The sequence below is a fragment of the Jatropha curcas genome, chromosome 8, assembly GCF_041381405.1.
Source record: "Jatropha curcas cultivar XTBG-Jc1 chromosome 8, XTBG_Jcur_1.0, whole genome shotgun sequence".
Classification (NCBI taxonomy): Eukaryota; Viridiplantae; Streptophyta; class Magnoliopsida; order Malpighiales; family Euphorbiaceae; genus Jatropha; species Jatropha curcas.
The window spans coordinates 7,251,032-7,272,359 of record NC_143158.1 but is presented as its reverse complement, the minus strand read 5'-3'; the positions used below and the strand labels follow the sequence as shown (position 1 = coordinate 7,272,359).

At 30.0% G+C, this 21,328-nt stretch overlaps 2 protein-coding genes across 4 annotated transcripts; both read right to left on the bottom strand.

Moving 5' to 3' along the window:
• Positions 1 to 7,559: 7,559 nt before the first annotated feature.
• Positions 7,560 to 11,321, bottom strand: LOC105641302 (beta-1,4-N-acetylglucosaminyltransferase family protein). Of its 3 annotated transcripts, XM_012225820.4 has the most exons (4): positions 11,072 to 11,321; positions 10,056 to 10,076; positions 9,813 to 9,936; positions 7,560 to 8,932 (listed from the first exon to the last, which is right to left on the bottom strand). In XM_012225820.4, exon 4 carries the CDS (start codon positions 8,845 to 8,847, stop codon positions 7,759 to 7,761), a length of 1,089 nt encoding a protein of 362 aa, XP_012081210.1. In that variant the 5' UTR covers positions 8,848 to 8,932; positions 9,813 to 9,936; positions 10,056 to 10,076; positions 11,072 to 11,321; the 3' UTR covers positions 7,560 to 7,758. The 3 variants fall into 3 exon arrangements, with proteins under 3 accessions (XP_012081210.1, XP_012081212.1, XP_012081214.1); XM_012225822.4 differs by lacking the exon at positions 10,056 to 10,076; XM_012225824.4 differs by lacking the exon at positions 10,056 to 10,076 and having other exon boundaries at positions 11,143 to 11,321.
• Positions 11,322 to 14,413: 3,092 nt separating this feature from the next.
• On the bottom strand, positions 14,414 to 15,844 carry LOC105641301 (auxin-responsive protein IAA31). The gene is made up of 4 exons (XM_012225818.4): positions 15,391 to 15,844; positions 15,032 to 15,294; positions 14,870 to 14,954; positions 14,414 to 14,769 (listed from the first exon to the last, which is right to left on the bottom strand). The coding sequence occupies exons 1-4, from the start codon at positions 15,663 to 15,665 to the stop codon at positions 14,706 to 14,708; spliced, it is 687 nt and encodes a 228-aa protein (XP_012081208.1). The 5' UTR covers positions 15,666 to 15,844; the 3' UTR covers positions 14,414 to 14,705.
• Between the last annotated feature and the right edge of the window lie 5,484 nt (positions 15,845 to 21,328).

Genomic DNA, 21,328 nt, shown 5'->3' with positions numbered 1-21,328 from the left:
CCATGAAACTAAATCCTCAGGTACAGATGTAAAAGGATTTGCTTCTTATGCACCAAAATTCCAACTCAGGCTTCCATTTTTAGGAATTAAAAAAAAAAAAAAACAGGTAAAGAAAAAATATTACACATTTAATGAATTATTAATTAAATTGTAGTCCATTTGTAATTAAAGCTGGATTAACTTAAGATTCACAACAAGTAAAAACTAAATTTACTGTTTTTTTCATACAGTTATAGTTTAATATTCTGGAATCAATTCACGTTTATTAAGTTTTTGGTTTTCCAAACAATTTTATAAATACACTCTCATTTTTTATGTTGACCTCATCAAATAATATTATTTTAAAATACTCTAATAACATAGATTTAGACCGAAAAGAAAGGCGGCTTTTATTCTCATTAATTACACTAACTCTTATAAATTTCCAGCTATTTCATTAATCTGAAGGTTGAGATTATAAAATATTTTTTAAAAATTAATTTTAAAGTTGATTATTTACTTTAAATTATAATGAAGATGCAAGTAATATTAATATGAGTATACACTCAATAAAAAAAAGGTTTAATTATTGCCTAAAGGCAATTTCCAAACGTAAACTAAGTTATTTAAAAATGAAAATCATCACTTACAACATGCGAAGACAGAAAATGAATTATTATCCAAAGATTTTAGGTAATGAGAGATTGCACAATTATTTGGGCGTAGGTGAACCAGCCAAAAGGGAAGGTCGTTGCATTGCCAACCAGCCAAAAGAAAAGCTTTTGGGCTTTCGTCTCTCACGCGCTAAGGATAAGGTTGGACAACAACTAAAACAACATGAAATGTGAACATGTCCTTTTCTTTTTTCTTTTTTTTTTTTTAAAGGAAACACATTTCCTTTTATTTTTTCTTTCTAAATTTGTAATAAAAAAAACTATAATATTAATTTTTTTAAATAAAAAACTTGAATTTTGGAATTGCAATTAAATTCAATGGTCGATGTATTAAGTGGACAATAGAGTCAAGTGACTCGATTTGAATAATAATTTTTATTAAAATATTATGGATGTTTATCATAGACGCGCTCAAGTTATCAAAATGGGTCAACTTAAAAAAAAATGATAAATGAAGCTTAATTGATAAAAAAAAATTTTTAAAAATATTTATGAAGTAAAAAATTTTAGAATTTTTAATATAATTGATCCCACTAAAAATCAAATTAAATAAATAAAGTCATTGAAAATTATTTCTAATTTGGTCGCTATTATTTATATATTTGCCTCTACTAAATTTACAAAAATGCCGTCACAACTTAGCTGTATTTGAGCTTTACAGTGATTTTCCAACCTAAAAAAACTTTGTATAATTGGATTTCATACAGCCTTAAAAGGAAAGAAAAAATATTGTCTATTTTCAAGCTAAAAGGGGAAAAAAAGCCTTATTTCCCGCTTAAAAAAAAAAAAGAATTCAATCCTAATTTGAGTTTTTTACGTTGCATGAAAAATAATGAAACAAATGTTATTACTATATTTGGGTGATAACAATAATTTTCAGAAAGAGCAGTATAATTATGACAATAAATTTATTATTATATAATTTAAAAATATATTATTTTCTATGAAATTTAACACCGACTGTAGAGATAATTTTTTATATCAAACATATTCAAATTTTCCAATTCACTTTTGAGTGAGATTCTGGCAATCAAACTTCTTTTTCCTCTCAAGTCAATGACTACAAAATAAACATCGTTTTGCACAAGGTGACAGAAGACAACTCACATCGCGAGTAAAAATTGGTGGATACGGTAGCGAGTAGAGATAAAGAGTACTTGAGTTTTGGAGACTAAAAAATAATTAAATATTATTATTATCATTTTTATATTATTATTTATAGGCGTTGTGAGGGATGTCTATTAAATGGATAAAGTAAGAGGGACATGAAAGAAAGAGTCTTTTGCTATCGTTTCAAATTTATCGTATGCTGAAATTATCTTATCGCGATAAATTCAGAAATGGTATGTTATCGTTTGAAAAAACAACCGCACGTCAATTCGGTGTGACGCAAGACAATTTTAACGGTTCTAATCAGATGGGTTTGTATTTATCTAGAAAAAGTGAGAGAAAGAGTTGTGTTCACATGTGGCCGCTCCCTTTTTAATTACAGTGTGGTACATCTGATAAGCATTTTGTGATCTGTGATCACATGCTCCTTTTTCTTTTCTTCTCTTTTTTCGCCCTTTTTTCTTGTAAATTTCAGCTGGCGGCATTCAGATTAGGAATTTTTTTCTGACAAATTTCTATTTTTCTTAAAATTAGAATATAACTTCCTTTTTTATAAACAAAATTTAAATATTTATGAATATCGATTTACTCCATCTACAAAAATTTAATTATTCACTCCAATTAAAGAAAAAAAATATCAAATTATATATAATACATCCCAACAGTAATTGTTGGTAATTTTGTAAATATAATGATATGACTAATAAAAGTTATATATTTTTATTATTATGAAAATTGACGTCGCTTATTATCTCAAATAATACTTTAATGATTGTATTTTATTTTTTATTTTTTTTGCTACGTACGCCATTCGCCATACGTTCGTTACCATTTAAGAGAAGAGGAATGCAAAACCTGCTTCATGTAGCAATGGTTATTGGTTGGAGAGTTCTTTATCTGAAAATATAAATAGGATATAGATAAATTTATGTAAATTTATTTTTTAATATTATTCATTGAAATTTGAATTTTAAATTCATATCACAAGAGGTGTATTAAAATCATAATGAATATTTTTTTTCCTTTTTTGTGCAATCTATAGTAAAGGAAATGATTTAATATAATGCAGAAATAAATTAAATATTGAACTTCGTATAAATTATAATAAAATGTTAGAGAAATTAAATTTATTTTAAAATTTAATTAATTAAATAATAATGGAAGAGCAATGGCCAGTATTCCAACTGCCAACTACTCAAGCCACATAAATAAAACCCTATTGGCAGCAGCCTCAGTATTTCCATATCTCCTTTGTTTAGGTTTTTCTCGTCTTTATTATGTTATTAGTAATTACTTAATTATGCTTAATCTTGTTTTTTCCCTTTTACTAGTTTTTCTAAACTTAGACAATTCACTAATAAATAACTTGAATAATTGAATGTATGTATATTTCCACAGGGATAAGAAATATTTTCTCTATTCAAAAATGATAATATTGACAGAAAAAATTAATCTTCCATGCATCATGTGGAAAATATTGATCTCTTTTTATATTAAATTATATTACATATATGGACTAAATAATAATTTTAACAATCATAGAAAATGCACCCTAGCAAAGAGCAATTTTCATTATTCATTTGTAGATGAATTTACAGACTATTAAATTATTAATTCATGCCAACCATGTGTGGTCCATTTGATCTCAGTAGTATATGATAAGTGAGAGATGTTGAGTCTGAGTTCTCACGATCATATGAATTTTCACCAATTTCATGAGGATAATTAGTTAAATATTAAAAACTAAATAGTAATTTTTTTAAAGATAGTATCAAGTGTGAGGGATACATAATTGAATATGAAACAAAGGTCGATAGTCAGGAGTAACTTTTTAAGTAGCTTTTAATTTTTTTACTATACTATTTTTTATAGTATTCAGTAACATAATATTTGAATTAGCTTTTAGAAATTAAGATAATATTTTATAAAAAATTCTTTTATAATATTTAATTTTTAAAAAATACTACTTAAACAGTAAAATAATTAATTTTGACGGACGGATACTTAATTTGCAGATCATAGGAGCTTCATTGACTTCTTTTATAAAAAGGAAATGTGCAACACTATTTGCACCCACTGGAAAAAATTCCTGGCATTGGGTAAACTAAAAAGGACTAAGCCAACATTAAAATAAAAAAATCGCGAGGAAAATCTTCCTCCCTGACAAATGTCACTTTCATTGGAGTTTCTTTTGGACTCGTGTCTCCCATTTGCCACATAACACCAATTTCGTCAACTTTTACCGATTACTTCTTTTTTTATTATTATTATTTTGTAATCTTGAATAATATGTGTGTTTGAAATTTTGTTCTTCAGATGTTCTTTTCTCTTACCACCCGCGCTCTGGTATAGTGGGCGGAAGACCGTAACACTACTATCTTGTATAAAAAAGGCAACGTTTTTTTTAATATTTGGGATTCGATTTACTTTATTAGGTGTCTTAAATCAGGATATTAACACTTAATCGTCTGAATCGACGGAGCAATGACTTATACATCTAGTAAATTTCTTTTTTTCGGTAACAGATTTTTTTCTTTTGGTCAAACCTCAATTACATAATTCTCTTTATTAATTTGAAATTATAAATAATATTCTAGCTTGTATTGTTTATAAATTTAATTAAAATAAAACAAGAGATAAATGTATTTAATTGTTTACTATTTTATTTGTATTTTATCCTATAGTGAATTTTAGAGTGTTTAATATTAGTGCTTGTGTTGTGTGATGGTATCTGTTGAATTGTAAGTACCATAAAATCAAAATGAGAAACTATCAAAAAAAAAAAAAAAAAAAAAAAAAGAGAAAGAAAAATAGAGAGATGATTTCTTGAATGAAAACAAAATTAGGAAGTTGCCAAGCAAGCACTTAATATGTTGTTTGTTTGTACTCTTGGTTTTATTTTTATTTTTTGAATAATTTTTTTTGTGGGGACCATAATAATAGTATGCCCTAAAAACAACTTTGGATGGTGGAAAAGGCACTTTCAGGACTTTGATTTGGCTTTTATTGCTTCATACAGAGCAAAGAAGAGGTTTGTGGTGGTGATTTTCCATATTTGGCAAATTGATGGTGTCTCTCTATCATCTTTTATTTCTTTTTCTATTCTATTCATTCTCATGTAGGATTTGGCCAAAATCTAGAGATGAGAAATATTTTGGTTTTTAATCTAAAATCGAATCAAATCGATTTATTTTGAACAGATTCAATAAGAATTTAATAAAATTTAATCACCACTTGAAAGTAAAACTGTTTAATTTTCCATCTCTAGTTCAGTTATTATATACAATTAATCGAATTTACTTTTATGTTTTATTTGATTTGAAATGACTGAAATCCAAATTGAGTTGAACCGGTCTAATTCAATCTTTATACTATCTGATAGTTGGTATTTTTATAGTATTTTTAATATAGTTTTATTAGAATTTTTAGTATTTTTTAATTACTTTAATTAGTTTTTATTTATATTTTTGTTTTAAGCTTTCTTAAATCATATTTCACTTGATTTTGAGGAATTTTGCAGGATTTTTACAGGAAACCAGCTTATTTCCTATCTAGGCACTAGGAGAGTCCTAATTGGGAAGAAATACAAAGCCTAAACAGTTTTCGATCTCTAAAAGATTTCTTACTCGATAAAGATTCACTTTCCTAAACGAACACGAAAATATTCCAGAAAGTCTATATAAATAGAGAGACTAGCCATAGTCAAGGGAACCATTCATTGTATATTCCATCTTTTGTTCTATTGTTTTCTTTCTCCAAGATTTCAAGTATTCAAGATTTGTGTCAAGATTCAAGGAAGTCGTCCAAGCCAATCATTAACTAGTTTTTATTTCTAAACTCTTTTCTTCTTCTATTTTCAATATTCATGTTAATTATGAGAATATTTACAAGTTTAATGAAGTTTTATTTAATTAATATGTTGAACTAAAACTCTCATACTAGGGATTTGACGTAACTTAATTTTGATTCCAATTTATAATATTAGATTTGCTTTTCCTTGTTCATGATATAATTTATTATTGAACTTAATGTTTCCAGGCAGAGTTTCTCCCCTGGATTGATTTATTTCATTAATCACTATCGGGAGAAGGGTTTTTTGATATGAATAGGTAATAAATTACATGAGAATAAAAACTTGATGCGGAAGCTATATGGTTTGACTCAGGGTTTTCATAAGTTAATGATATTAGATTATGAATTCATAAACAAATCATAAAACTTAATAATTTAATTCATGTTTGATTGCGCTATTGAAGATAGGTAATTAGACCGAGTTAAAATAGCTAACAATACATAGGGAGATAGCTTGTTAGTGATTTTAGTATTGTTTCTCCTACTTAAACAATTAAAATTGATTATCAAACTAATAAAATAAATTGGATAGAATTAAGTGAAGTCAAAATCTCTAGTAGCTTTGAATCTTGATTTCTTTTTGTTCTCTTTATTTGTTTAATTTAACTTTTTAAAATAATCCCCTTATTACAGTTTAAATAATAATAAGTTAATATAATTTTGATACTTGGTATACAATCCATGTGGATACGATATTTTACTCATTCTATATTACTTGTTGCGATTTCGTAAATTACAAAAATAACTGTCACTATCCTATTTCGAATTCAGTTGCAGTACAAACACATTCGCTTAGACTGAATTGAGATTATTATTTATTTTGATTTGGTTTGGTTAACTGCATACTCGCTCCTACTTAAACCAAAAAGAAGATTATAATATATGCGAAGAAAATAAAGTGTTTTTTTTATTAATCAATGTCGGATTCAATTAAAGTTTTTCAAAATATCAAGAATGTGACCTTAAAATTATTGAGTGAAAAAAATTCAGTTTCGATGCAAGTTAAATTAGCTCGAAAATGTCTTTTAACTGTAGAAAAAGAAAAAGGAAACAAAATGCGTTCTTATGGTTCGACTAAATAATAAATACTGTTATTGAATTATCATAATTTAAACCTTATTGTGGTTTGAAATAAATCTTGGAATTTTTTCTTAGGATGTCTCAATGGTTTTGAATTGGACAATAGAATTTAATATTTCTTGTCCAACTATCTGCTCTTGTCTTGTCCAATGCTCAATATTCTTGTAAGGGGGACCTAACCTATCTCAATCCTCTTGCTAATTCTCCAAATTATTTAAGTCTCTCTTTTATATTATAAGAGATGAGAAATTCAAATTTGAAATTTTTAAAGAGGTGGGTACCAAAACTCTTACCAGCCAATCTTAGCTAAGCTTTAAAAACAAAAAAAAAAAAAAAAAAAAAAAAAAAAAAAAAATCAATTTGTGGATTGAGTGTCAATGATTCACATCTTTCTCCACATTTTTTCAGTTTTACAAGTGTTCATGACACCAACACCCACATTTTTTAAGTTTTATAAATGATCAAGAGACCAATGCCCTGTTGAAATGTCTTAAAAAACATGTCATGTAACTTCATTCTCACTCCACTTGTATACTAGTTATTTTGGATTTGATTCCAATTCTTATCTTGCTTTGCTGGTAAAACTACCTATGTGGGCTTAGTAGGCCCATTATTGTCTCTTGAAGATTTGGCAGACATTGATTGTGCCTTCAACTGAGGATTAAAAAAAAAAAAAAAACAGAAATTAAACCTTGTCAAATATGCAATTTCAGAAATAAAATTTAAGCCGACAGTGATGCACTAATAAATAAATTCTCTTTGGAATATGGCCTTGAACATAATTTATAATTTTTCCAAACCCAATACTAGAACAATTTTTGAAGACTTATTGCTTTACTTGTTTGCAACTGGGGTGAAAGAATGTGGTAAAAAAATATTTATCTACTAGCCTTGCATTCAAAAGCCCAAGTTACAATTACAACACACAATGAAGAGGTGATATAACCTTGACTTCCCTTGTCAAATTCTATTTTAAATACCAAAATGGAAAGCAAGAAAATTTGAACACTGCACTTTTACTAAATATTTTGCTGCTCATTATTTGGGGCTTACCAGAAAATCTTCATTCTGGCGATCTTAAACAGCCCCCAGGAAGAAGAAACCTAAACTTATCTGCATTCTCTATCAAATATGATGGAAGATGAACGGCAGAAGCTGATCGGGGTATTGAACCCATCTTCTTAATCAACTCCTGAAATGTGTACTCCTCTGGAAGCATATCAAATAGATCATCCCCACTGCAAATGAGTTTCTGAATCCTAGAGTAGTCTAGAAAATCATTTCTTTTAACTCTGTCTGCGTGGCTATAAGCAGTCATCTTAAACACAATTTCCTGAAGTCGTCGAAAGCAAAAGCTACAATGCCATCCAGCATCAGAAAAGATAATGTCAGTTTGGCGTGAATGCCTGTATCTGGTCCAAGGACCATAAATGTGGATTGTGGCACGCCAACTACTGTAATCTACAGGGAACTCAAATGAGTACATGTAGTGCCTTAGCTCTAGATGCATGACAGGAGGTATTCCATCACACCACTGTAGTAGTTTCACAGTGTGTGGGCTTGGAATCTCATCTGTGTCTGACATAATAAGCAAGTCACCGTTTGAAATCCCTGCACGGAGCAACAAACCATTCATAGCTGCCCGTTGCTCTGACTCCTGCACAAAAGGGTCTTCATATGATCCATGGGGAGCAGTGCGGCCTGAAAATACACCATGGACAATCTTGTCCTCAGCAAATGCATACCGGCCTGGGTTCGAGGCAAAGGACAGGGGTTTAGGAATGCCTGTGAAAGTGGTGTTGGACTCGAGGATTACAAATTTAGTAATGTAGGGATGAAGATCACGCCATCTGATCTCAAGAAGGTCTACCTCATTGCTGAAGATGATGCCATCAAAAACACGGCGGGGCTCAGCACGTAGGGACCAACCATGAAGGTTACAAAGATGTTCCATTGAAACATTCTCTGCATAATAGTGAGGCAGGTGCTTGAAGGGAGGAGGGGGGTTGTCCCAAAGTGGGCGGAAAAAGTACGAGATTTTCTGAGCATGTGTGAAAATTCCAATCACACAAATTGGTACAAGTATTAGGAGTACAATAAAAATAAACCTGCGAGGCGCTCTTTTTGAGGTCGAGCGAAGTCGAGGGGCCATACTTGAGAATAGAAAGATCGAAGCAGAGTTGCTCGCATGTTAGTCAATTTACCCCACGAATCACAATTCAAATCATATTAATCACCTGCATAATATTCAGCAGTCAATTAAATACAGTAAAATGTAGATCAATGTAATGTCAAGGACCTTGACTGCAAAAGACAAATTTATTAAGCAAATTCCAAACTTTTAAGTTCTCTTCTTGTAAAGCATAAATTCAATACAAGGGTTTTTAAATGCAGCATTTGATAAATTCCATAATAGTTCTAACATGCATGCACGGTTTTGAAATTCTGTTAGGTGTTCACAGAGCTCCATTGACTTATTTAACTTGCTGTAATTGTGGGACACAAACAGAACCAAGCTATAGAGCCAAAGGAAGTGAAGCATAAATTTTAGATAAATATAAAGCCACGTAATCCTGAAAGTTAATTAATTTCTCATTACAGAAACTGATGAAATCCCTATATGATAATGAGACAGATAACCATTGAGTGAAGCCAAACAACAAATATAACTCATGCAAGTGCTTTCCTTCAATTAATTTGGTGGGGAAGCAGAAAATATTTGCCGTAGTAGCTATAAATCTATAATGGTAGCTTACACATTTCGAAGAAAATGGGCATGAAAACACGATATTTGCCATAGGAATATACATATTCAACACTGGAGGTGAATGTCGATTATACTCTTTTTATGACAAATCATCACTATCAACTATTCCAAGGGCTAATTACTCTTTTGGCGTTTTTGCAAGTTTAGGCCAAGCAACCAAGCAACTGTTAAGTACACAACACATGCATGATATAATACATTGTCATAAATGCTAAAATCAACCAGGTTGTCCATATCTTGTAAGTAACTCATACAACATATCAAATAAAACAACAGAGCACATAATAACCTTAGCCAAAAGCAAATAAATGTAACATAGTAACAGGGGAAAGAATGTTATTCATGTAAACCTGGTCATTTATAAACCGCATCGAGCTGACATCAAAAGACTTGAACTAGATAATCTACATGCAGGAATCCAAGCAGACAGAAAACTGTGTCATTGTTGATTGACAGACTCATGGTCCCTTTTCCCTGGCAGTTAGTTGGCAGGAGTAAATATGTAGCATTAATAGTTATCAAGGTCAACTAAACTGAATGTAAGGCAATTCATGCTTTTCAAAAATTCTCCTCTCGCAAGCCAGCTAAATTACCTGAAGATTAGAATATAGTTCCTGAATGGAAAAGCCAATTTTATTAGACTACCCAAGGCCGATAATAGATTATGAGCAGAAGAAAGTAAAAAAGTTTTGCACATGGCGTGAAACGAGTCCATTTATGATAATATTTTGCTGAATCAGTATGCTATATTTAAATAAAACATTGATATTCCAAATAAAATAAAATAAAATAAAACCTTCAACTAGGAGTCTAATAGCAAAATAATATTTCTTTTAATTGCAATTCAAAATATAATAATATAGAGTTGACTACGAAGCTATTGCATTAATTGGAGCTTAACACACCTAACAAAGAATGTTGGAATATAGAAATCTATTAACTCCTACAACATAGTATAAAAGAAGCATCTTTTATCACAATGAGCCACCAAAGTGTAAGTTGGTATAAATACACGCAATCAGACATTGTGGTCAAATAAACTGTTCATACCTCAGAAAATCCCATTATTATAAATTCCCAATGACGAGGAAATAAATTTCAAATACGTAACTTAAAATTAAAACAAACAGCTCCCAAATTTTCATTTTCCCAAAAAATAGAAAAGATCAAAACTTTACCACTTTGAAATTGTTTAAAGTCAATAGAAGTCCAGTATATTCTCAAATCAATTTAGTATTAATAGAACATTTGAATCCCTATTTTCGTTTACCCTTTTTTATAGTAGAAATTATATGAAATGATATAACTAATCAAAAAAATATTCAATATTTATTAAACTCATAATTACAGAAAGGAAAACCCTAATGTTTGTTTTGTAAAAGAAAAAATCTAAAGCACTCTAATCCATTGCAGATAAAATAAAACGACAGAACGAAACGAGGGAAAAAAACAGACAAAACAGGGAAGAGAATTCGAAATTCAAATTGCGACTAATCAATTTCAAAAGGAAAAAAAAAAAAAAAAGAAAATCAATAAGGAAACAAAGAGGAAAAAGGAAACCGAGGTAAATTATGAGAAAAAAAAGATTGAAATATCAAAAATAAAATACCTTAATGAAGGTTCAGGGGAAGAGAGATTAAACCCCTAATAAAGAATTACCGCCAGTTCAAGCACAATTACCATTGAATCCCGATCGCCATTTGCATTTGTAGAGAAACAGAGGCACTGGTTACCGTTTAAACTTTTTTGCCAGAAAGAGAGAGAAAGCTCTTTTATAGACAGAGAGAGACAAAAGAAACAAAGAACATGCCATGACGGAGGGAGGACCGAAGAGGGCGTGGAGGAGCGATCCTCTGCGGTCAAATAGTTAACTACAAATTCAGAAAGCAAACGTGGAGAATTTCTATTAGGTGAAATTGTTAAATTTATGTGGGGGGAGATGTAGACGACTAACATGCAGGCGAGGGCGCGAGGCGATAAAACTGATATGATGATGTGGCGATTATTAAAAGATTAAAATAAGGAGTTTGAGGAAGTAAAGGACAAGAACAATAGGGTCCAAATGAAAAACGACTCTTGAGTTGAGTATAAGCGCTGACTTCAATAAGGACCATGACGTGGCAACATTAATTTGGTCCCATTTTTGTATCAAATGCTAGAGTATAATATTGTTTCGAATAATCATATATTTAATATTCATATCTAACTTTTGGATTTAGTTTTAATGTTTCTGATAATCCTAGCTGGTTGTTTTGTTTAGATTTATGGTCTGTAGTTGATCATAGCCGTTTAACCTCAATTTTTTTTCTTTTTTTATATATATAAGTATTAACAATTTTTTTACTCCTCTCAAAAAAAAAAAAAAAATTTAAACCCAAAAAGATTAAATTGAAAAAAAAGGAAAAGACGCTAATAAGTAAATCAATAATTATTTTTGATTTTATATATTAGAGCATGGGTTTGATATTATTGATTCAACGCTTCCAAAATATAAAAATTCATAAAAGAAACAATTATAATCTTTTTCAAATTATATATACTTGTTTTAAAAAAATGAAATTGACCTCACTACTCTTATTTCTGGCTCTATTATTGACTTTTATCTATTTAATGTGACTTTAAATAATTATAAATGGATTTATGATGGATACAGACAGAGTATAAGAATAAATTTTCAGGTATTCATTATATTAAAAAATTTGCTCGTGGATATCCATGATATTCTCTATTAATAGTACCAAAAAAAATTATATTTTACCAAAAAATTACATAAACAGATATGACTCACTAACAATTTAAATAGCTTCAGTTACATATGTGGTTCAAAATTTTCGAATATGTACCACCAATTCAATATTGATTACCCAAATTGTATTTTTTAAGTATACTCTCATTTGTTTGAATTGTTATTTCCTTTGCTCCTCCATACTTGTTATATTTGAGTATTTTATTTCTCTTATGAAAATCATTTAATTTATTAAAATTATAATAAATTATTGAGTGAATTAACTGTCATATCCTTAACTTGTCTCCTTCACAATAAATTATTAAAGAATTGAAGCAATCATTATTGATCATATACAAAGGGTAAAGATTAAAAAAATAATTTATTACTATCTCCGTTCTTAAATACTTGTCACAATTGAAATTTCACATTTTTTAAAAAAACCATTAAATTTATCTAAATTACAATAAATTATTAAATAAATTCACTGTATTACTTTTAATTTAATATATTCAAACACCATATTTTTTAGGAATTGAAGCAATAATTATTCATCATAAAATGTAAAAAAAAATTATTACTGTTTAAAATCACAAATGTGATAAGTAATTTGGAACACAACACTTTCTCTAATGTGATAAGTATTTAGAAATAAAGGTAGTATCCTTGAAGTCCACAAATGTGACAAGTATTTGAAAACAATAAAAAATATTAAATTTTCTGAATGTATATACACTAAAAGTAAATAAGTCTATACTAGTTAGAAAAGTGAAAATGATTAATTTTTTATAATTAAATAAATGATGATAGTTATTATTCTCTCTGTTTCATTTTAATTACTACATTTTATCTTTTCACAGTGATTAAGAAAATGATGGAATATGTTGATTTTCTAAAAATATATGATAGAATCTCTAAATTGTACTTCTTAAAATTGAAATCTCTCCATTTAATTTTGCTACGACTAATAAATATAGGTAATATTGAAAAAAAAATTAATATGCTCTCAAAATCCTAAATGAGCATTTAAAGTAAAACAAGGTAAGTTGTTGCTATTAAAGTGAAACGGAGAGAGAGAGAGAGTAATAATTTAATAATGAAATACATGATTTGTGTTATTTCTATTGAGATCCAAAAAAAATTCAATTCTGATAATGTTACTTCTATCCATAAATATGAATCGTTTAAAGTCTTTCTATCCATAAATACAAATTGTTTAAGATTGTTACATGGTGATTAAAAAAGTAATTAATTTTTATAAATTATAAATTTTTTTTTTTTAAAGAATAAAAAGGAAAATTATAGATGGTTCCCATCCCGTCATATTTATACCATTAAAATATATTTTCTTTATTCACCTTTACCTAAATAAGCCATTAAGCCGTTGAGTTTAAAGAAGTTAATAAGGTTCCTTCAACCAAAATGAATCTTTACAAATTGGAATTAAACCGAATCGAGTTCTAAATTGAACCAAATTATCTTTAGCCTATGGGAGCAAGAGAGAAAATCATTTTCTCATCTCCTTCCCCTTTCTCTCAATGTCGATAGCCATCACTCCGTTTTTGTTTTGTTTTCGAACATATCATCATAGTTTCTGGTGATTTTATGCTCTATAGTTAAGTTCTCAATATGGAGATGAATATTTTGACCATAGATTGTTCGATTTCGGACTGTGTTTCATATAATCAAAGCTTGAAGCTTCGGCAACAGTTATGAGTTCCGACAAATCACACCGTTCCTGGCGAGTGTGGGTTGCAAGATGGGTCTCGATCGACTCTTGGCCACCTTTTGAGCATTTCCCCTTCATTGATTTGGGGATTGGCACCATGAATGTTAGTTGTGAGGTGGCCGTTGAGGCTATTTTTGACACGGTAGCTTACCAAGTCCATAAATTAATGATAGAAATAGACTCTCCGTATAATTTTGAGCAAGTAGAGATGAAAATTGAACAATTCCGGTGAATTTCGATTTTCCGCGATAATACTGGTTTCTAAATCTGCCGAACTTTTTTCCGGTGAACCTTTGTTAACTTGGTTTAGTTAGAGGCTTATAGATTATTGAGTTATAACTTATTCTCAAAAATATTTAAAAAATTATTTTTCAATAGTAGAAACATGATGGGAGGAGAACTATGTATAATTGTCCTTACAATAAAATAGTTATAAATTTAATCAAATTACCTTTAAAAATTATAAAAATAATTATTACATTTAGTATAAACAAGAGTAAAATTAAAATTATCATTAATTACTCCTTAATATCTTCAAAACAACTTATATTTATAGAGGAAGACAGTAGCTAACTAGCTTGTTGTCCATTTAACTAAATGTTACATACAGTCATTCAAAATTCAAACTATATATACCTTAGCTTAGATCGAGGAGAAACCCCTTACATGCATCTCTTATTTGATTTGGGTCTATTAATATTAATTAATTAAGCAGCTAATTATAGGTTTAATTAGCATATTACACAAAAGTTTGAGCCATCCAAAAAGCCTCGAACTCATGCATGTGAGTCACCCGCCGGCCGCTGCTCCTCTCCTCATCAATTTTAGGCGTTGGACCGAACGAATGAAACTTCTGCAAAATGTTAAAAAATTATATTAAAAAATCATAAATTTTTCCAAACCCAGAATTTTTTTTTTTAAACAAAAGGGCAGAAAATTTTATTGATATTAACCTCCAAGATACATCATCATCAGCCAGTAGCCAGTCACCTTCCCTGTCCTGGTAAGTCAGTTTATAGTTATCTGAATTTTCCTCACCTGTTAAAAAGTTAAAACTTCAAAAATTTTCATTAATTAAATATTTGAAATTGATTTTAGAATATACATATACTTACATATACCAAACATCTCAAACAAGGCTTGTTTAAGAGGTTGAAAAGAACTATAGATGCTAAGGTCAATTTTTCTTCCTATGGCTACTCCTTCCATCTTGACTTTGATATACATTGAGTTCGACGCTCTACCATAACAATCTACACACCCATTATCCACCGTCCGATTGCTGTCTACTCGACTATTTTGTCGCCGATGACTAATCTTTGTCCTCCGGAACTTAATCGGCGGCCACCCTACTATTCCATCACCTTCTCCTTCATCTCTGCCCAACCCAATAAGAAATAGTATTTCATAAAAATGAATTTTTTTTTTCAATTCTTAAAAAAAGAAAGAGACAGAGAGAAATCAGCAATAGTACCTGGCAAAAGGGAAAGTGTTATGAGGGCCATCGTCTTCATTAGGCTGGTTATTCCAATGCAAAAGAGGCAGAGTTCGAGGTTCCACTTCGTTCGGTATCTCCTCGAAGGCATCGCGAAAACTGCGTTTTGTGGTGGTGGTAAATAGCTGGCGGTTGGCAGCCGTGTCCTTAGGCTCGAAAGCGTAGCTATTTAGGTCAAAACCCTTAGTAGTAGTAGTATTGGTTGGAAGAGCGAGAGCAAGACCAAGTTGAAGCTCCATCATCATCATCATCATCCAACAAGAAGAAAACAAAGGATTTCCCAATAAATAAATACAGTAATGGGTTTTTGGGGTTAAGAGAGGATTTTGATGGTGGGTTCTCTGGGTTTGTTGTGGAGGCTGCGATGATGAAGGCTAGTTTATAATATAGTAAATAAGCTAAGAGGGGCCAAAGAGGGACAGAGAGACGGAGAAAGGGAAGTCCGGAGTGGGCGGGAAAGGCGACATGTAGGGAACAGTAGCCAAGGTGTCCGTATCAATGCCTCACTTTTAGCCGACCCGGTTGTCCCCCCTCCTCTCCTCTCTTTCCTTTTTCTGCTTTTTACACTCTTCTAATGCAATGCACGCGCCATCAATCCAAGCCCTTAATCCTACGCACGAGTGTGTACCTGCAATATCGACGGCTACACTCAACAAATATAATAGTAATTATTATATTTCTCCGGTGTTTTTTCAAATTTTTCATGTTTTATTGTATTAAAAATTAATTATTTTTTAACTTTATTATTGACAGTTAAAAATGAAATAAAGCCCAATTGGAGAAAATGATAACAACTCAGTAAATTGATATTTGAATATATACAACCTAAGTTAAAGGGTTTTTATAGATGAAAATGTAGCTTACGTGTAAATGTCCGAGTATAAAACACTGAGTTTATTATTAAACGGTTGACTCAGACATTGAAGATTAACCAAGCATTTCTGGATTCTCTGAATTTATAATGTTTAGATTTTTATTTATATATGTATGTCAACCTTCCTATGGTTATTTTTATTCACTGAGTTTATTTTAATTTTCAAAACATAGCATTTTCTCTTTTTATGTTTATTAGGGTTGCTTGACCTGAAATGATCAAAACATAATAAATTTTGATTACTGACTGAATTGAATCCATCACATTGAAAAACCAAAGTGAAATTCAACCAAAAAAATCGAACCATTTAGTTGGTTATTTTTGGCTTTGTCATTTATTATTGCCTATCAATTCTTAATTTTTGATATATTTTTACTAGATAAATATTAGTCATTTATAAAATTAATAAATATATAATTTAGTTGTTTATTTTTATCTTTTTCATAAAACAGAGACGGCCCAAATATTTCTTTTAATTTTTATTTATTCAAATAAAAAATCAAATTATTAATCAGATTGGTCTTCTCACTTGTGTGAGGAGTGAGAGGTCTCGAATTCAAGTTCTTTCAACCACAATTGTTTTCACAAATTTAGTGAGTCAAGGGAAAAGCTACCCCTTTCGGCCTATAAAAGCCACCAATGAATTAAAAAATAAAAAATAAATTGTGTAAACAGAGAAATACAAATAGTAAAATAAAAAAATTATTATTTTTTATTAAAAAATCGACAAAATATTAACAGGCAGAACAACCAAACTATGGAATTAGGGCATCTTGTAATATATGTATATATCCTTTAAGGTGAGAGATTGAAAAGGAATTTTTAGAAATTAGAGAGTTCAAATAAAAAAATTCGTAATTTGTATTAAAAAAATTTATTTGAGATGCAGAAATAGTGTAATAGCCAGTTTTCCTTGTTTCTTTTCTTTAATTTGAGGATGATAATTATTCTTTTTATTTTTAACAGTACCAAACAAAAACAAATATAAACACAAATTTTTACGATCTTATAAAGAAATTAATATTCTCTTTTAAGGATTTAAAAGAATTTTATATCTGTTGGGCATCAGCTCTGATACGTGAATAGTAGTATATGTAAATAGTGACCATAAATAGTAATAATATATTCGAATAGTAATTATACACGTGAATAGTACTATACTTGAATAGTGTTGGGCGTACTTGTTTCCTCAACAACAGTAACGCTAATAGTACTGTTCACATCAACTTTGAGTTACTATTTTACTATTTATCACTAAGTCGATTCTGCAACGTCTTTCCGAGCGGACAGCACTAATGGACTCGTCGTAATTTTCTCTTCATCGTGGTATATTTATTTTCAAAATATATCCACTGATCCGGTATCGCTATCTGACTGGCTGGATCTACCGAAACCTTCAGCTTTGATACCAATTGTTGGGCATCAGCTCTGATACCACTTGTTGGGCCTCAGGTACTACTTGCCTCAGCTCTAATACCACTCGTTTAGCCCTTTCAATTAATTAAGAGAAAATTAACGCAGCGGAAAAATAGAAATTCGACACATAGAAATTTACGTGGTTCACCCTTAACTGTTTAGGGTTACGTCAACGCGACAAATTCCGAATAATTCTTTCATTATTAAAAATAGTAGGTACACAGAGAGTAATACAAAAATAGTGGCACTCAAAGTGTTTTCCAAAAATATCCAATAATAATTTTCTCATTATTTTTCTCTCTCCTAGTTTTAGGAACCCTTCCTAGAACTAGATAACTCTCTACATTTTTTTTTCTTCTTCTGCTGTGTGTTGCTTGAGGCTTCACTACCTCTATTGACAGGAGAGGTTACGAGAGAACCGTGTATAACCCATTCACGGCTCTCCATTTTTATTAAAAAATTGCATGCCAATTTTTACTTTCTTTTTCTTCTTCCGCGGTCTTCTTTGACAGCCAAAAAACATGTGTTTTTTTTTCTTTTCAAATATATATAGATTCCATATGTCGAAAAGACTCCACGTCAATATCCATAAGTCGAATTTAAAATTTTGATTAAAAGAAAGAAATCTATGCCATTTTATCCGTTCATCTGACGGTGAAATTAATATTTTTTTAATATGCATAAAATAATAATGATGAAAGATGGAATTGAAACACGGAGTAGATTTGGAGGGGAATCTAGTTAGAGAAAAAGATGCAACTCATCCATATCACGCCCACAAGTAGAAAAGAAAATTTGGTAACGTCACTCTCCTGTCTTCTCTTTCTCTCACAACCTATAAAAAAAGAAAAAAAAAAGCTACTTGACTTGAGTGTGTTGTCTTCACGCGTATAACAGGAGCGCGTGGAAGCGTGTTTATGACATATCGTTCAGTTCATCAGATCGGACCCACAAGATTGAAGGCTAAGAAGTTTCCCTCTGTCGAAGGTACAGATTTGATAGTTAAGTTTTAAGGTGGGGCCTATGCCACTAAACTAAATGCCCTTCATGTTGGACACGTATTGATTGTAGTAATCCTTCACATAACATGTACACGTGTCTTAGAGAGGTTTCTGATTTTGTTGTTGTGTATTAGTGAGTGTCACAAAGGAAAAGGCATTCTCTTTTTCCAAAGACAGATACTATGTTTAGTTGCTTAATTATGTTTCTATTTTTTTTTTAATTCATTAAAGGTTTTTTTTATATCCTGAAATAGTATTACAGGGTATATAATAGGAGGAGGTAATCTTTCTCTTAATTCACTAAATTGATAAAAAAAATTATAGTTGAGAAAATTCAAACATAAATATAGCCGGTTTAGGATTAAAGTTTAATTATTAATTTTTTTATTGTTTGGATATGAAAATAGCCCACCAATTATATTATTTTTTTGGGAACTAATAATATTTATAATTTGGTTATTTTTGTTCCTTTTTTATTAATTTAAATTAAGCAAGGGAACTAGAGAGATAATCTCAACACTGCCCACCATACAACAAACAACAAAGATGTTCCCATGTCTTCCCCAAAAGTGGAAACAAATCATGTAATTAATTAATTAATTAATCAATTAATTGATAACAACAAGAACACAAAATAAAAATAATATATGTATAAAAAAAAACATATGCATGCATGTTCGGATGTTTCCTATGTCTAACATATGCTTTGTTTGGTTCTTACAAAAAAATAATTATACTACCATTGTTTTATGGTCTCATTTTCCACTATAAACCATGCTTTCCAATAATAGTATAAAACCTATATATCCAAACAGTCTCATTGCCTTCTTTAAATAACCTCACCACCACAGTCTCATTGTCACAAGAAGCTTGAACAAGATTGAGTTGGAAGCACGCCACCTTCACGTGATCGTGAAGCCCACTTCTAATTTCATTTAGCACCACGTGTTATATGGTCCACGCATCATCACAATTCGATTTTAAACCAAAATTTAATCGAAAACGAATCGGTTAAAACGACACTAAATCATAGTCAATAGTTCTGATTCTAAGCCGTAATCGAAACGGTTCTTCATTTTTTAGAATCAAAACCGATAATTTTAATTTAAAATTGGTAATTCTAGTTTAAAACTGTAAAAACATATTCTTGAAGAAATTTCTGACCTTTTTTTTGTTTTATTATAATTTTTTAAAGTAACTTCTTATCAAATTGGTTTAATTTTTTTCAATAGTAATATTTATTATTATTTATCCAAGCTAGAAACCTACAAAAGCATTTTAAAAAATTTTAAATATATTATTTAATTTCGGTCACAACCGAAACAAAATCGAATTAGAATGCGTCTTAGAAACTGCTTAAAAGTGGTTTAATTTCGGTTTCATCTTTTTTAAAAATCGAAATTGATAAATTTGAAATCGAAACCGATAGTTCTGAAATTGTAGTCATGCCTAATGTGGTCTAAACCCTTAATTAATTACATTCTTGTCAAGGGGAATCCTGTCTTTTTGGTGATTTGATAGTACATAGATAATGGGTCAATTTGATGATTTGCTTGCTTGCTAATGGCAAAGAATTATATATATGTGAACAAATCTTCACCTACCACACACACATTGAGTGGTTCTTCTTCTTGTATTAGCATGATTTCAATGTAGCTAGAAGTATAGGATGGGGGAGCTCTAGCATATAGAGTTCTAAAATATCTTTATCTCAAAGAGGTCCCCGTTTTAGGGTTCATTGCATTGTCAAGGGAAAACAAATTTGTGGATTCATAAATTTAGATTCTATAACTCAAATAATAACCAAAAATATCTATGAGTGGATGTCAATAACAAAACTTTTTCTTTCAATTAAAATGGAATCTAAATGTTTTATTTTATTAATTAAAGTTTAACCCTATAGAGATAAATATTTATAAATTTATTAGGTTGAAGTGGAGAAGTATATTCTTAAAATTGAACTTAGCCTTGCATTCAGGATAAGACTTGAAAATACAATTTTATTTTTGATACATAGAAATCCCAATAGACCGAGAGAATATATAGGCTACACAGTATGGATAACTCTCTCCTTTGAGTAACATTTACCAAATTAGTGATAACTTTTATTGTGGAAAGAACTCGAACTCGAAACTTCTAACTCTCAACATCTTATACAAGATGCAAAAAGACAAATTATGACCACATCTAGTTAGCAAGACTTGAAAAAAAAAGAATAAAACTATATTCAATATAAAAAAGAATTAAACATTGGAAATGCAAAGTGACTCAAGAACACTCTTTTTTATAATTGAGAGACAAAGGTATTATTCTATGTAGTAGAGACTGTTGGATGGTGGTTTACTCCTCTTAATATATCGTTGTCGGATTAGGCTTTCCAAAGGTCCAACAAATTGACTTTTAAACAAGCAACTTATTATGGGATTGAGACCTCTCATTCTTTTTTTAATTTTCTGTTTCTTTTTTTTTTTTTAATATGGTTTGATTTGCTACTTTTTGGCTTTTGCAATTTAATCCAGATTCTTGTATGGTTTGATTTGCTTCCATCACACGGGGGGTTCTTTTGATTTATATATCATAGTGGCCATCATGTCTTCCTAATTTGAGAGCCTTATGTTCTTTTGTT